Consider the following 15762-nt stretch of genomic DNA (forward strand, 5'->3'; position numbering starts at 1 on the left):
GCAGTGACCCGTACTGGCCCAGTAGGAGCCACTGCATCGCCCACCTCAACCTTCTGCTCGACCGGGAAGACCTTGGCATGGTAACTGACTCCCTAAGTCTGGTTGGACCAACCAGTCACCTGTCCTGCTGGAGGTTTGTTACCCGTTTGGTTTTTTACCCGTTTTCCACTGCTGGATTCGCTTTGCAAAGCCTGAAACCAGACCTCTTTCGTTGCATAGACTTCCAGCTGACTCAATTGGTAGAACTCATCATGGGCATCTTCAAGGCTCTGCTGGGACTTTGTGAAGCTGCTGTGCTACCCTCCCACCAGGAGACGTGCCTGCAGAAGGATCAAAGTTCAACGGCCGGCTTTGAGTGCCTTCTGGCGCTGTCTCTGGTCAATGCAAGCAGTTAATCTGTGAAGATGTCAGTGAGGGTCCCTTCTTTGCTGTGGAACTAGGTCTGTTCTCCCTACCACCTGAATTCTAAAGATGGACCAGAGCTTACCAACTCTAACCCGTGTCCTGACGACCCTGCACAATGACGACTACGAGCCTTGCTCCCACAAACGATTTGTCGATTGGGACTGCTTCTTACTTTTCTAGGGGATTCAGTGCCAGAGATACTTTATCGCTTGACCTGTTTCCTCCTGTAGGCTTTGTATTGGGCTTAAAGTCCTGCTTAGCTTTGCACTATCCGAGGCCGATCCAGGGCAGTGATTTGAGGGTCAGTACATGTATGGGTTCACTTGTAAGGATAAACAGTTGTCATAATAGTAAAACTCAGTTCTCCAACTACCAGCGAAGTATGACCCTGCAATACAGATACATGTGCAAAAGTAATTTAAAGTGGAGATTAAACCCTCGAGGGTGACCTGATGGATTTTTTATATTTTAAGTGTTTTTACTTACCGTAAATATCTAAAGTGTGCCTTAGTACCTGTGTCGATCTTTACCTGTTCTGATAAGTGTTACCTGTACTACACAACAGGGCCCCCTTACTCCTTAGCTCAGCCTTGCTGCTTGGTTGCAACTAAATTGAGTGGCTTTGCCTAACTAGGGTTGTAGGAAACCCTGCTATTCCTAGGTTGCCTTTACCAAGCTCTATTCCAGATAAAGACTTGAAAAACCATCTCAGCAGCCCATATCACCGGACATATTCCCTAATTTCCAGGAGCTTGGTCGACACCTTTTGTTGTCTTAATGTTCCTCATTTGCTAGATCCTTTCTTCAGTGACTACGCGTTTTACCTCCAGGCCCGTTTTCTGGCCACTGAGTCACCCTTAATAAAACTGGGAGCAGACTTGCCCAGTTACTTTCTGTGGACTCACTTTGGAGCTCCTTGAACATTTCCTGAAGTATGCAAATGTTTTACCTGCCTGTATAAACCTGAGTGCTTGTTTGTGGTATTTTCTCACTCCTGGATTACTTTAATAATTTGTTATTTTCGAATTAAGTACTTGACCTATTTTGTTTGTGCATAACTATATAGAGTATATTTTCCTGTAGTCTAGTCCTTTGTAGTTTATTACCTCCAGTCATATCAGAGCAAAGCCTTTACTGCTCTGCCAGCTAGTGCTGAGAGTCGATAGTTAAAGGAAGCCCTGTCAACACTTAGACTTGTTCCTCCTGAGCAATCGCCAGAGGACTTGTGCTCACAATTAATACTGAACTATTTCCAAACCTTTATCTGTTTATTTCCATAGACTTCCAGGTAAACCTTTTACCTTAACATTGAATCATATGGGAGACTTTGTTTTCACTTTTCTATGCGACCATATAAAGACCTGATCAACCCAGGTACCAGACTTCCTAGTAGAACTTGGGCTCTCCTAGTTACTGTATTGAGTCAAGGAACACACAAGACCTGGCAACAGCTCAGTTTCACTTTCTTTATCTCTTGTAAAGCTGAATTACCATTTGTCTTACCTGCACAGCTGACAGATACAGATATCATTCATTCCCTTGTTGAATGTTATGACTATTCCTTTAACCACCATGCTGCCCTGCTGAGAGTTTAGCCTCCACTGCTTTGGCATTGTTACTGAAAGAGCCAAGTTGACTTGAGTCAAAAGTTACCTTGTTGTGGGTACGTCTTTCTCACACCCTAAACGCGCAACTGCAGAAAGCCCTCTTAACATTAATTCAGTACTGTTAAATTGGTGTATTGTGTATGACGCCATGGTAAATGATCATGTTTATGACTTTGATGCTGGGTTCGGAGTTGCTCTTTCAATTAATTTTCTTGGCCCTCATGTAACGTTTGTGCAATAGGTTGAGCTGGATTCATGTTTAAGGGGTGCTACATGATTTAGTAGACCCAAAATGACTGAGTGGTAGTTTACTTTGCCGCAATTACATTGTTTTTCTTTTTTCTTTTAAGGGGGCAAGGAGGACCCCATACCGTTCAAAATATATACATACATATTTTAGAATCACAAAGTAATTACAGCAATATAAACTAAGTCATTTCAGTGTATGAAACCTCACGTTTTTACAGACATTGTGAAGCACAGGTGAGACAGAGTGCACATTTCAAATCTTCTGCTGGAGTTGGATGTCTGTTAAAGAATTAGTCTTGAACCGTAACGGCTTATAATAAAGATTAGAAAGTTCACTTGTAAGGATAAACAGTTGTCATAATAGTAAAACTCAGTTCTCCAACTACCAGCGAAGTATGACCCTGCAATACAGATACATGATTCTGGATTAAAAAGATGGTAAACAAGTGGAGACATTAAGTACATGCAACCTCTGAATACGGCCCATTAGCACCTGGCGAGGGGGTTGTGGCGGCCTCCCAGCCAACCAGGAGGCTCCGAACAGGGGCTTTAACACAGTAAAACTCCCGCTCTGATCCTTCTCGGAGCTGGAGGCCACCATTTTCACCTGCCATGACTCTGATAAGTGCATGCCCTTCCACAACTCAATACCCCACCCTCTCCCCACTTACCTGGCATTGGGTTGTCCCTCGCTGGAGCTGGGAAAACAAATGTTGCCGGTGCGTCACTGTCACATCAATGGCTTCCATAGAAAGGGAGAAGAGGCTACATGTGATTATCTTCAACCCGATCCATGGTGGACATCTTGATTGGTCTTTTTTTCTCAAGTTGATTAACTGCAAACATGCCGTTTCTCAATTTGAGGAAAACACTTAGTACCCCGGTACAAGGTGCCAGGGTACTAATGGAAAAATAACCAGTGGGGTCAGGCATTACAGGTCAGGTACTGCCCCTGGGCGATTGTTGTTGTTCCCCAGGGTATGATTATGACCGGTAATGCACGCGTGCCCCCCCCCCACCCCCAATTGGGTAATATTGCTTAAGTATTCCTTGGCTTTTCAGTGGGGTAAAAAATGTCAACCGCATTCTAGAACTGGAATACATCTAAGGGGAAATACATAAATAAATTGGGTTATCGTCATCTGGCCCTGTTGGAAAAAGGTGACCTTTGTGGGAGATTCTTTTTATTGGGTCTTTCAGTTTCACTCTTCAGAGTGATATGTATCTGAGAGATCAACCGGTCAAGTGGACTAATGTGAATCTGAGTGCCTGATTTTGTTGACTGAGCTAGTCAAACAGTACTATTGGTGTCACCATTATTGCCTGGCAAATTTGAGCCTCGTCTTAATTTGAGGCATTTTCAGTGGGATAAGAATGTTCTATTTGAATGGATTGTGTCCTCCCATGCATTCCTCATCTTAGATATTCAATATCTTCAGCTTTGCTGCTTCGAAAAAACATTTTCTCCACCAGAGGGCACTGTGCTCGAGGTCGCGGCATTGATGTCCCTGTCAACTGTAGTATAAATGGCTCGAGCCGGGCCCGTTGGCCTTAGTTCCGTTTTCCGATAGCTTTCGCTTCGTATCAAGAAGAACAGCGCTTCAGTTCTTCGAACTGTCGTCTTTGTGGAATCCTTCCACGCCTAAAACGGGCTTAAAAAAAGTCAGAAATGCGGGAAGAAAATGTCGATTACCGATCCCCATCGAAATTGCCTCTGGTGCTTGGGTCCCGACAAGTGGACGAGTGCAGTTTCTGTCAGGCAATGACCAACAAAGCCCTCAAGGAACTTGCGAGGTAACTGGCGGTGGGGGAGGAATCCTCAATCGTCTTGGAGAATAAAGAAAGACTCGGCTCAGTCAAGTGACAAACGTCACAAATGGAAGAAATCAAAGTCGAGGAGTCAGTCTAGGAAGTGGTCTTTCTCCAAGAAAATCGAAGACAAGGCAACACCGATCACCCTAGTCTTCAGAAGCGGAGGTTATCACCTGCCCTTCTAAATGATTCCCCTAAAAGGCGGGAGGCCTTCAGAGCCTCAATTGTCTTTGAGAATACGGCCCAGTCACCCTCAAAGAAATCTAGTGAAGGGAAGACCATGCCCCTGCTCATACTAAACGTGACGGAGGAAGACCAAAGACAAAGAGTAAAATCCAGCGAGAAATCGTTGAGTTTCATCGAGGGAAACCTCCCTGATTCCTCATAAAAAACGCCTACCAGTCCATAAACTGGAGGCAATACTTGACAAAATGGCACCGACAACCCAAACCGCCATTAAAGTCTGTATCGAAGGCTTTCTTGACGCCTCTATCGAAGGTGACGGCGTTGAAGGCATCGGCAGCCCACTCGACTTTTTCATTGAGGGCTACTTCGGCGGTGTCGAAACCGGTGTCGATAACATCAATGCCAATAACCAAATCGACCACTTTATCGAAGCCAAGGTGCATGCCACCGGAGAAGGTTTCATCCAGAAACTAAACAGGATTTTTTCAAATCCATGTCTTCCATTTATGAAGAGCAATCCTCTGAGGAGGATGCTTCACCTGCTTGTGTTAAGTTTGGAACAAGAGAAGTTCCTGAGGAGTGAATTGACCATCATTCTAAAATGGCTGACCTTTGAGTGTCTGTAGAGATCAAGTGGTCTGGGCACATCTCCCGAGTTAGATTTTGAAAGACCTGACCCTGCTGATCACGCAGACTCAGGATACAGGAGACCGATAGTTACAGAATTTATGGGATGTAACGGGATTTCTCCTATTTATCAACAGGATGACATGAATGACATCCTTTCTGGAGACCCTCAACAGGATCCCATACTTCCTTTTCACATAGCTCTGCAAAGGAAGGCGATGGCTGCACGAGGAAACCCCTGAGTCGGCTCTTGCAGTAAATAAATTCACGATTAAAAACAGGCCCTCTTCTTCGGACCCTGAATATTCAATAAGGCATCCATTACCTGAAAGTTTAGTGGCCCAGGCAGCCACATCCACTTGGAATTCTGCACACCCTGCAATTCCCCCAGATAGGGATGACAAAGCTGATGCATTGTCTCGTAAGATTTTTTTTCTTCGGGAAGCATGGCATTAAAATCAACAAATGTGACTTGCACCCTTGCAAGATTCACATACACCCTGTGGGATTGTATGACAGCGGCAGCTGAACATATTCCTGATGGCGAGGAGCATGAAGGTTTCCTTGCGATCGTAAGAGATGGAAAGGAGGCTATGGGGGAATTCCTTCAATCAGGTCTGGCCACTGCTGACAGTATGAGTAGGTCCATGGCATCTAGCACAGTGCTACGCAGATTTGCATGGCTGTGAAAGTCGGGGTTTGCACCGGATGTACAAGCCAGACTTCTCAATATGCCATTTGACGGCTTAAGGTTGTTCGGCAGCAAGGCGGATGAAAGTTTGGAGAAGCTGCAGACCTCTAAGGGTGCAGCTAAGTCTCTTAGTGCCTCCATACGGCAACCTCAACACCCCTACACAGGTTCATCTTCCTGGCTGGGTTGTCCTTTTTGTTTTTATTCCTCATTTTGGTAGAGGACAGGCCCGTCAGCGGACAAAGGAAATGTCCGGTGTGGTTGGGGGGGGACGGGGGGCGGCAGGTGAATTTACTTGAACAGCCCCTGCATTACTTCCGAATTCCATAAAAGGACGGCAGATTGAGACCCCAAGTTCCTCAGGAAGGACAAGTTCAAGATGGTTACCCTTTCTCAGATCCTTCAGGCTCTCCAGCTCCAAGATTGGTTGGTATCATTGGACCTTCAGGATGCTTACTTTCATGTGCCAATCCATATCAAGCACAGAAAGTACCTGAGGTTCGTGATTGGCAATTCTCATTATTAGTTTAGAGTTCTGCCATTCTGGTTGACCTCCGCCCGAGGGTTTTCACCAAACTGATGGCTGGACGATTGGTTGATCAGGGCAAGTTCACACGAATGAGCCCAGGGACATTTGACCATGACCTGCCACTTCTTGCACAGACTGGGTTTCTCCCTCAATTACATGAAGTCACAAATTACTTCTCTCCAAAAGCTCCAATTCATCGGAGCAGTCCTGGATACTTCCTCGGGCAAAGTCTCGCCTCCCAAGGAGAGCTCACCACATTCTGCAGATGGTAACAAGGTTTCAAAATGCCCAACATCTGCCGGCCTTTAATTTTCTGAGGTGGTTCGGCCTCATGGCATCCTGCATTCTTTTGGTGCCAGAGGCAAGATTGACAATCAGATCCCTTCAATGGGCCCTCAGAACTCAATGGTCCCAATTTTCGGGGAATGTCAGCTCTTATGCAAGTCCCGACCAGAGTGGCTCAAAATCTTCTATGGTGGGCTTGCAAAGAAAATATCCTCAAGGGAGAATCTTTTTGGCAACTATGGCCGGAGATAACCATAGTGACAGACGCCTCACTCACGGGGTGGGGAGCTCATACCAACGATCTGACAATCAGCAGTCGTTGGTCTCCATCGGAGTCCTAACGACACATCAACCTTTTGGAGTTGAGGGCAATCAGACTAGCGCTGAAGGCTTTTCTGCCCTCTGTACGGGGAAAGAATGTCCTGATAATGACGGACAACAGTGGCCATGTACTACCTCAACAAGAGAGGAGAAATAGGGTCACTACCACTGTGCAGAGAGGCAATGCACCTCTCGGTCTGGGAATGCAAGAAGGAATCTCTCTGTTGGCAGTTCACCTAGCTGGTGAGCAGAACACAGCGGCGGACACTATGAGCAGGCAGAGCACAGTGTACTACAAGTGGGAGCTAGCTCAGAGTCCTTCAAAGGATCTTCGCCCTTTGGGGAACCCCTCAAGTGGATCTGTTCATGACAAGTGTCAACAGGAAGTGCGATCAGTACTTCTCAAGGGAATTTCCTCTGAGAGGAGCTCTAGGGGACGCGTTCATTGTGGTCTGGGAATTTCCACTCCTGTACGGGTTTCCTCTAGTCCCCGTGATTCCTTATGTAATCAGGAAGTTAAAGTTCAGGAAAACCATGATTCTAATTGCCCTGGATTGGGCCCAGAAGAACATGGTACCCAGACTTTCTGGACATGTCCATCTGCCCTCCAATAAGTCTTCCACAAAGATCTTTTCTCGCAAGAGGAAATTCGGGTTCTCCATCCAGAGGTCAAAACGCTCAGCCTTCACACATGGTTTCTGAGAGGCTAAGATCTAAGGATTGGGACCTTCCAGATAACAGATTTTGCTTTTGGCCCGAAGGCCAGTAACTAAATCCTTGTACCCGAGTCGTTGGAACAAGGTCAGTAATTGGTGCAGGGATAAGAATGTGGATCCATTCCTATGTAATATTCCTACAGTATTATCTTTCCTTTTACACTTGGCCAATTTGGGGCTCCAAGTTGGCACAATTATAGGATACGTACTTGGTGACACGATCTATTTTTAAGCGCTCCTCACAAGAAGTCTTATTTCAAAATGCCCATAATTGTGCAGTTCCTGAAGGGACTCACTAACGTGTAACCTCAATACCTTTTCAGTTACCTGTGTGGGATTTAAATTTAGTTTTAACATTTCTCACATGTATTCAGTTTGAACCTTTACATTCTTGCCCACAAAGGCTCCTTACTTTAAAAACAATAATTCTAGTTGCAATTGCATCAGCTCGCAGGGTGAGTGAGTTGCAGGCTTTTTCTAGTAAGCCTCCTCACACCATTTTTCTTAACGATAGTTATTCTTGGGGTTAAACTCTCTTCTACCAAAAATTGTCTGACTTTCATATGTCACAAAAAATATTACCTTTTTATCATCCTCACACAAGGAGAGAGAAAGGTTACACAGACTGGACCTAAAAACGGCTCTTGGTTTCTGTATATCCAGATTGGCTAAATTTCGACAATGTGACCATTGGGTTTAGCAGTAACAAAGCAAACATTGTCCAGATGGAGAATTTTGCCAATCATTGAATGTTATAGGTTGGCTGGAAAAAATCCCCCGGATGGGTTAAGAGCTCATTCAACCAGGGACATGGCAACTTCAACAGCTCTTCATATGGGTGTCCCAGTGCAAGATATTTGTGCAGCAGCCACCTGGTCATCTATGCACACTTTTGTGAAGCATTACTGTCTAGATTCTACATCACAAGGGATTCTCTTTGCAAAAGCTGTACTTCATACAGTGCATAATTAATATTTCTGTAACTCCCTCCTCAAAAATTCATACTGCTTTGGGAGGACACAATCCATTCGAAGAACAAGTTACCAACTGTAACGTTCTTTCGACTGGATGTTCCTCCACGTATTCCTCATCGACCCTCCGAACCTACCCCCCAGTACAGTTTACATGTCTTTACACTCAATGTTCCTTGAGGGCTTACGGTCGAAGGAGTACGCCACATCTACTCTTTTAAAAAATATACAAAAAAACAGCACTGAAGCCATTTGGCGCGGCTTGAGCCATTTACACTACGGATGAAGTCTACATTCGACGGCTGCCTCAGAGGGACATCGACGCCACGACCTCGAGCACAGCGCCATCTGGTGGAGAATTTTTCTCTTTTTTCCAAAGTAGCAAAGCTGAAGTTATTGAATATCTAAGATGAGGAATACGTGGGCGGAACATCCAGTCGAAAGAATGTTGCAGTTGGTAAGTAACTTGTTCTACAAGTATAGTGGTTGCATTTTATCATGCTGTCTCAAAATAGTTTGTGACCAATTGTGCTAGTCTCCTGTTTGGTGATTTGCCCAGGTTTTGAGGAGGGCAGGAGACTTTTTTTTTTCCCCCAATTTTTATTTTCATTGTGCAGCCCAATTTTCTAGGGCTTGCACCTCTTTGTTTACTCAAATTTGAAGGCTGGCACTATTAAGATCAGAACTCTGCACCGTGCCCCACTGTGCCATTTCTGTGCAGACGAACTGGCCTGGACCATTGTCTTTTGATTTTTGCCATCCTCAAACCCAGTTATTTCGCTTTCAGGTTGTTCAGAGTGCATGAGTGAGACCAACATCTGTTAGGGTTTGTCTTCCACTCTCCAAACGGCACTGGCTTGCCCTCCCCGGTGTATGGATTTGAAGGTCTGACTGTGTAATGATTTTGTGAACTAGCTAGATCCAAAATAAATTGTAACCAGAGGAGTAGTATAACCCTGTTTGGGTTCCCAGACCTTCTGACAAACTGTCTCTTCCTGAATTTCTATTTTTTCCAGGAGAGGCAGATCTCTTCTGATGTGAGGACCGTCCCTCTGGAACGCTCTTCATTTGGAGTCAAGGTCTGAGACTAAAGGCTTTGTTTAAGAAAATCGTTTAACAAACTGCTTATGTTGTCTATTATGATGCCCTTTAATGCATTATTCATGGGTCTTGGGTGTTCAAATTCCCTACAGATCTATAGTTTATTAAACCATAGCTGGACTTCATAAATAAGATAAAGGTTTTTGGTAAATAGGGATCCAGGGTGCCACCTCCCCATTTGGATGCAACTTCTTATTGACCTCTCCCCTTACAAGTTAGTGTTTTTTCATTCTCTAAAGCATTTTTCTCTTCTCTTATAGGAGGATATACATGCAATTGAAATGGAAGATGACAAGAGGGACTTGATATCTCGAGAAATAAGTAAATTCAGAGATACACACAAGGTAATCTTTTTTCACTATGAATAGGCTTTTTGCAGATAGTCACAGCCCATTAGTTTTAGATCCAATAAAGTAGATCATTTTAAATTCTCGACATCACGCATTGGTTGCCAGAATAAATATATTTGGGTGCTATGTAAGGCTTTAAGCATTTTATACATAAGCATTTGCTGCTTCTCTACTGAGACTGCAGTTGGGATCACATCTATAAAAACACCATTTGCAGCCTTTCAAGTTTAGACTTGTTCCCAAGGCAATCATGTGGGTGGACATGTAATACTTGACCCATGAAGGGAGATGTAACTTAACTCATTTTATTAATTTGGAGCTATGATACATTTATTGCTTGGGTTAAAGGAAAGGGGAAGTGATTTAAAACAATTGTAGGTTAGTGGTTACCAGAAGTACCAAAATTTAGATGCATGGAAGAATTGTAAATTCCCTCAGCTAATCTATTCATTGACCCCCACCATTATGATAGAGATCATATGGTGACTAATGCAAGATGAAACATTCAACTCGGAAAGTAGCATGGAGTAGGATGTAAGTATGATTTTCTGTTTTTTTTTATATCTTGGATACCCCCTCAGAAAATGTGCAAGGGGGTAACTGGCTTTAAAGTAGCCCAGGCATTGTAGCTAGTTCTGTCGAGTACCCCTATCCACACTAGATGAACCAACATAAGCAGTTTGTATTTTTATTTCCACAAATTTAGTCTGGTATTACGTTGCAGTTTAGCAGAACACATGCAACTACAAGTTTGCATCTGTTTTTACCAAATATGCTGCGCATGTTGCCTTTTGACAGTTTGTTTTTCCCAAGTTTCAGCACATTGTCCTTTGCGGTATTAACCTACCTTGAATGAAAGTAACATTTTAATTTCTTCATACTCCACACTATTTTCTTCCTGTTTCCAACGGTTAAATGTTTCTTGGTGCATTGAAGATCCCATTGTTTCTTCTAATTTTGCAGCCTAAGATAATTAAATGATCACTGTGCACATGCAATTAGCGGGCAAACAAAATGCAATTTTAGTGAGGCAAACTTCTCATTTATTCCTAAACATACAAGATCTCTACACATTTCCTTAATCACCACTCCCAACCAACATATAACTGGAACAAGTGTGGCAGAATTGACCCGCAGAACTGCCATTTCTAAATCCCTTTGAGTTTGGAGCCCCGGATTGTTTTATGCTTCTGAAATTGGCAGACTTTGGTAAGGAAAATCGGCATTGGCTGGGGGTGTCTGGGGAAAATAGAAAGGGGATCGTTTATGATCTGCAGTTGCTGGGCAAAAGAGCACAGTGAACCTTTGCATGTTTTTTTTAGAAGAACATATACATGCTAGCATTTTCAGCTTGTCAGGGTAACAATATTTTAGGGGGTGTCCATTTTCAGCACGGGTGCATCTGAAGAATGACAAGGTAAGATTTATTTTTTAATTACTGTTTCTTTTTCTAATAAAACTTTTGTTTTGGTTTAGCTTTATGGTCCCTAGATTTTTATTCAGAGCCCTTTCATGTTATATGATCGTACAGATATGCGTATGTCTGTTCACCTTTAAGTCTCCGTTACTTTAGCAAGCCCTGCAGTTCACAATTAAAATGCAGAATAGAGCATCACCGTGAAGTAATTATTAGGGGGACACGCGTCAAGTCCTAGAACAGTCAATTCCGGAGGATTCAAGGACACACTGTGTAAGTATTGACCATTTCAGAACTAGCACATTAATTTACTAACAAGGAATTGAAGGTAAGTCTATCAACGTTTCAGAGTAGCATGGGATAGTCGAACCGCAGCATGGGCTGGCCAAACCGATGAACCTAGCAGCCTCAAGTTTAAGTTAATGCCATGTCAGCATATCTCGAACAAATGGGATTGTCACTTGTAAATATCCTATATTCTGCTTGAATCATAACTTATTTTAATGGTTTGATCATTTTATCAAACCAAGCATTCATACCCTTTTTAACACAAGGTTTGGATCCTCTTGTATAAACTGCCTTTGCAGGTCACTTGACAATGGGAGGTGGGTTTGGATACATTAAGGAACTGCATTAGTTTTACTTTTTGTAATCTTGTCAGTCTTCTGGTGCCTTGGAGCTTCACAAAAGAATTACCACCAGGTAAGATTATGCTTACAACTGTTAATGTGTTACTCAATTATGCTCCTTTGTGTTATTCCAGTTTTTAATTTCATTTCAGTGGTGGTAAAACATGAAGCTGAGGGGAGTGAGCGTGTTTATCTGCTCAGTTGTGCAAACAGTAGGACCTTGCGATGCATTGTCATCTGTAAGCCTTGCAGATTGGTATATGTTTTTGTGAACCATATACTTGCTCTTCCTCCCAGGATAGCTTTTTGGTAAAGTAAATCGAGAGTTGCCGTTCCATTCCATAGCACAGCACCTGTAAGTTTAAAAACAAAAATTGATTTGAAGGATGCGTTTTTTTTCATGTTTTATTAATTTGCTTTATAGAAAACCTTGGGATTGCTAGTTTTAAATGGTACATTCTATATTTGCCAGTTTGAGTTTTTCACATGTGATCTCCAACCATTACAGATAATGTTGCCTTCTGTTTGGAAGTGGTGGTGGTTAAAGTGCATAGATTATTTCTTAATGTGGATCGTGCATTCTGTCCCTTTAATGGCTTATTCTTGGTTGGTTTAGGCATGCCTTTGGCTAATCTGCGTACCAGCATCCAGTGGCTCTTGACCTGAAGGTTCACTAGGTTTTCCCAAAATACTTCGCAATTCTTCTAATGTACTTTAATCATTGAATACTTGCATTCACCTTGCCAATGCAACTACTAGATCAAACGATAAACTCAAGGCCAGGCTTTCTGTTAAGATGTAAAGTTAAAGAATGTATGCTTATGTAGGTTTATCCTTTTGCATGTAATTAGTTTTGTCCTATTTGCTGCCGTTGTATTTTTGAGGATTAAAAACGTGCATACATTTGTTCGATGTTAACTTGTAAAGTTCTTCTATTGCGTTTTAGAAATTGGAGGAAGAAAAAGGCAAAAAGGAGCAAGAAAGGCAAGAGATTGAAAAACAAAGAAGAGAACGAGAACGAGAGCGTGAGCGTGAACGAGAGAAGCGGGACAGGGAAAAAGAAAGGGAGCGTGAAAAAGAAAAAGAGCGTGAAAGAGAACGGGACCGACCAAAGGACAGAGACCGGGATCGTGAACGAGAACGTGAAAAGGAGCGGGAGCGCCTTAGAGGCATAAGCAAAGATCGGAGCAGGTCACGGTAATAATTTTTTACAACTTAAATGTTTGGTTTCTTGTTTAAGTAAATGTTTAACTTCTCTTGTAGCCTGTATTTATGAAGATTTTAGCCAGGAACGCAACCATTAAATGCAACCAGCATCGATTTGCTTATTCTTACTACATGTTTATTTATATCAGATGTAGCTGTTGGGGAAAGATTTTTTTTTTTCTTCAAACTTCCCTTCTTAGGTTCTTATGGGACCCCCATTCTTCTTAGTTTTGAACCCAAAGACGTCTGCTTTACTTCCCTTGCCTGGTTGCTTATTGTTATGAGGGAATACACTAGTCCCTAAAACTGCCAGTATTGAGACACTGTCTCTGAATTCTTGTATTTTTACAATTGCACACATCAGTCACATCACAGTGAAATGCGGTTTAGCTACTTTGTATCCTATTTTTAATATACTGGGCTTTTGGTTACTTTGACAATGCGCCCAAGACATGCTGATGGCAGCTTTTTTTACTTGTGCACTTTTGCATATATTGCGAATGTCTACTAAAGGTGGATCGCATCCTAAAATGGCCGTCCAACAAAATGTTTCGCTTTTTCTTTTGTTATTATACTTTGACCTTCTTTCTGCCTTCTCAGGCCAGGGAATGCTGTATATGGAAATTACTTTCCCCCGGAAAGATGTTTTCACGGGCAAAGGAGCTTTGTGTGTGTGACCTAGAGGAATGGGCTGACTGTCGATTGCCGATCCACATACTCTGGTGCCTGAAAGTCTGTTGCTGGGCAGATGTGATGTCCAGTGGTTGTCCAATCATGGACAACCCAGGATTGAATGGTGCAGATCCTTATTGGTGAGCATGGGCATGCACTCTGCCCAAATCTTGGATAAAAGGAGGGCTCCTGCAACTGTTAATCGGATCGTCTGAGCCAAGACTTCTACAGTGAAGAGCAGCCTGCTGACGACCCAAGGACATCTGCTTCTGACCAGTATCGACTCCATTGTTGTCCCAGTGCTTCTCTCGATTTTGAAGGCGGCCTTTGTTGCTTCAACCCCTGGACTGTTGGAAATAAAAGGTTTCGACCCCCTGCATGAGGGCCCGTTCCTGCTAATACTTTGGAAATGTCCTTGGACCAATCCCTTTCCTGGTTTACATCACTGCAGCCATCACCGTTCTGAGCAGAGCCTTTGGAACTCTTCAGCTCCTGCATTTTCACTTGTCTCACTCCACAGGTCTAGCGCCTTATCCCAGTTGGAGGTGCACCTGCTCAGACTATCACTCCAGAGAGACCATGAATAAAGAGACCAGGCCGCCCACACTGGACAAAGGACGCTGCACCCGAACTAAATTAAAGCATACGGTGCGTATACCTTACACCGCGTCTCTGGACACAGGCCACGGCCAAACATCCATGCACTGTTGAATGAAGCTATGGTTATGCCAATCCGGTCTAGCAGCCCACATAACCGTCCTCACAAACACATGACGTTCCTGAACACCTCTGCCACTAGAATACAGTGACTACCAAAGAAAAATTCAGCATAGCTGGGCACACAACGAATCTTCAACAATAGCACTCCATCACAATCCAACAACAATGCCCACCCATGTGCCTGACCTTGGGCTGCTTAGTTGAGCCTGGGCAGCCACCGAAGTCTCATGCCGGCAAAAAATGCACACAAGCATCTCTTAAACTAAACTCTTAGAACCTCCACCACATTGACTTCGGTCACTGAGAGTGCTCCAACAACAAAGCGCATTGAGGCCATACAAATGGGGAATGAGCACTACATAAATGACCAAATACAATGGAAGCTGTACTGGACCTGATTCTGTGTTAACTACTGTACTGCAGCATGCCGCTGCCTGATTGTGGTGACTACCATTGGTACTCTCCCTACATCTTATGGGGGGGGGTATGCCCCGCATAAATCCATCTATTGTCGTTTGGGTGTTCATCTCGAAGTTGTCTAGAACGTATGCCTGTGCACTGCGACCAACCATAACTATATCCTGATGCTGAAAGTGACCTTTGCACCTGCAACCCCATGGCCGCCCTCGACCGGACCAAGCCAAGAAGATTGTGTCACCAATTTATTTCGGAACTCCAGCAGGGGTCTCTGGAAGAATCTGAGTTCGGCTGTATGTAAGTTAACATATCAGTTTCGATTTCCCCCCCCCCCCACGTCCTCCATAGGGTTACATTCGGCAAAAGTCCTGGCCCTAACTTGCTCTGATCTGACCTTTGGTGGAACCTGGGTCAAGGATCCTTCCCTAGGCCTATCCTAATGTGCAGATATCCTCCAGAGTCGCGGCCAGGATTCTGAACCGTTTATTTAATCCACGTTCCCTTGTAGGTGTTCCGGGGCTCAGCTGGTAAATATTTGCTAGAGTGCAACACCTTGGGGGGACTGTTGGGTTGATCAGTGTTGAGTAAGATTTTCACAGAACTGGTAAATCTTCCTGACCTCGGTCAACCCCAGAACTTTTTGGTTTACTAGTGGGATATTTTTCCTTAAAGCTCAGTGAGAGGGAACCTTTTTCCACACTCAGAGAATCTTGAACTCTTTTTATAGGTGTCATTTTTTTGACTCTCCATAGTGTCTTTTTAAAGTTATCCTCTTTAATGACCGATTGGCAATAAGTGCCTGTTGTTGCTGGGTTGCCCTAGTTGCTCCCCTTTTAAACGTTCTCTGGCTA

General features: G+C 43.6%; 1 protein-coding gene across 12 annotated transcripts in view; it reads left to right on the forward strand.

Annotated features, from left to right (window-relative positions):
- RBM25 (RNA binding motif protein 25) overlaps positions 1 to 15762 on the forward strand; it is an 841835-nt gene that overhangs the window by 536457 nt on the left and 289616 nt on the right. For 8 of the 12 annotated variants that reach the window (XM_069638627.1, XM_069638622.1, XM_069638625.1 and 5 more), the window contains 3 exons: positions 9416 to 9478; positions 9761 to 9844; positions 12843 to 13093. In XM_069638627.1, the coding sequence (XP_069494728.1) occupies positions 9416 to 9478; positions 9761 to 9844; positions 12843 to 13093 (398 nt within the window). The remainder of the gene's footprint in view (positions 1 to 9415; positions 9479 to 9760; positions 9845 to 12842; positions 13094 to 15762) is intronic. The other 4 variants (XM_069638630.1, XM_069638633.1, XM_069638623.1 and 1 more) reach the window with 3 other exon arrangements.

Source organism: Ambystoma mexicanum, chromosome 14 (assembly GCF_040938575.1).
Source record: "Ambystoma mexicanum isolate Mex_15411 chromosome 14, UKY_AmexF1_1, whole genome shotgun sequence".
Classification (NCBI taxonomy): domain Eukaryota; kingdom Metazoa; phylum Chordata; class Amphibia; order Caudata; family Ambystomatidae; genus Ambystoma; species Ambystoma mexicanum.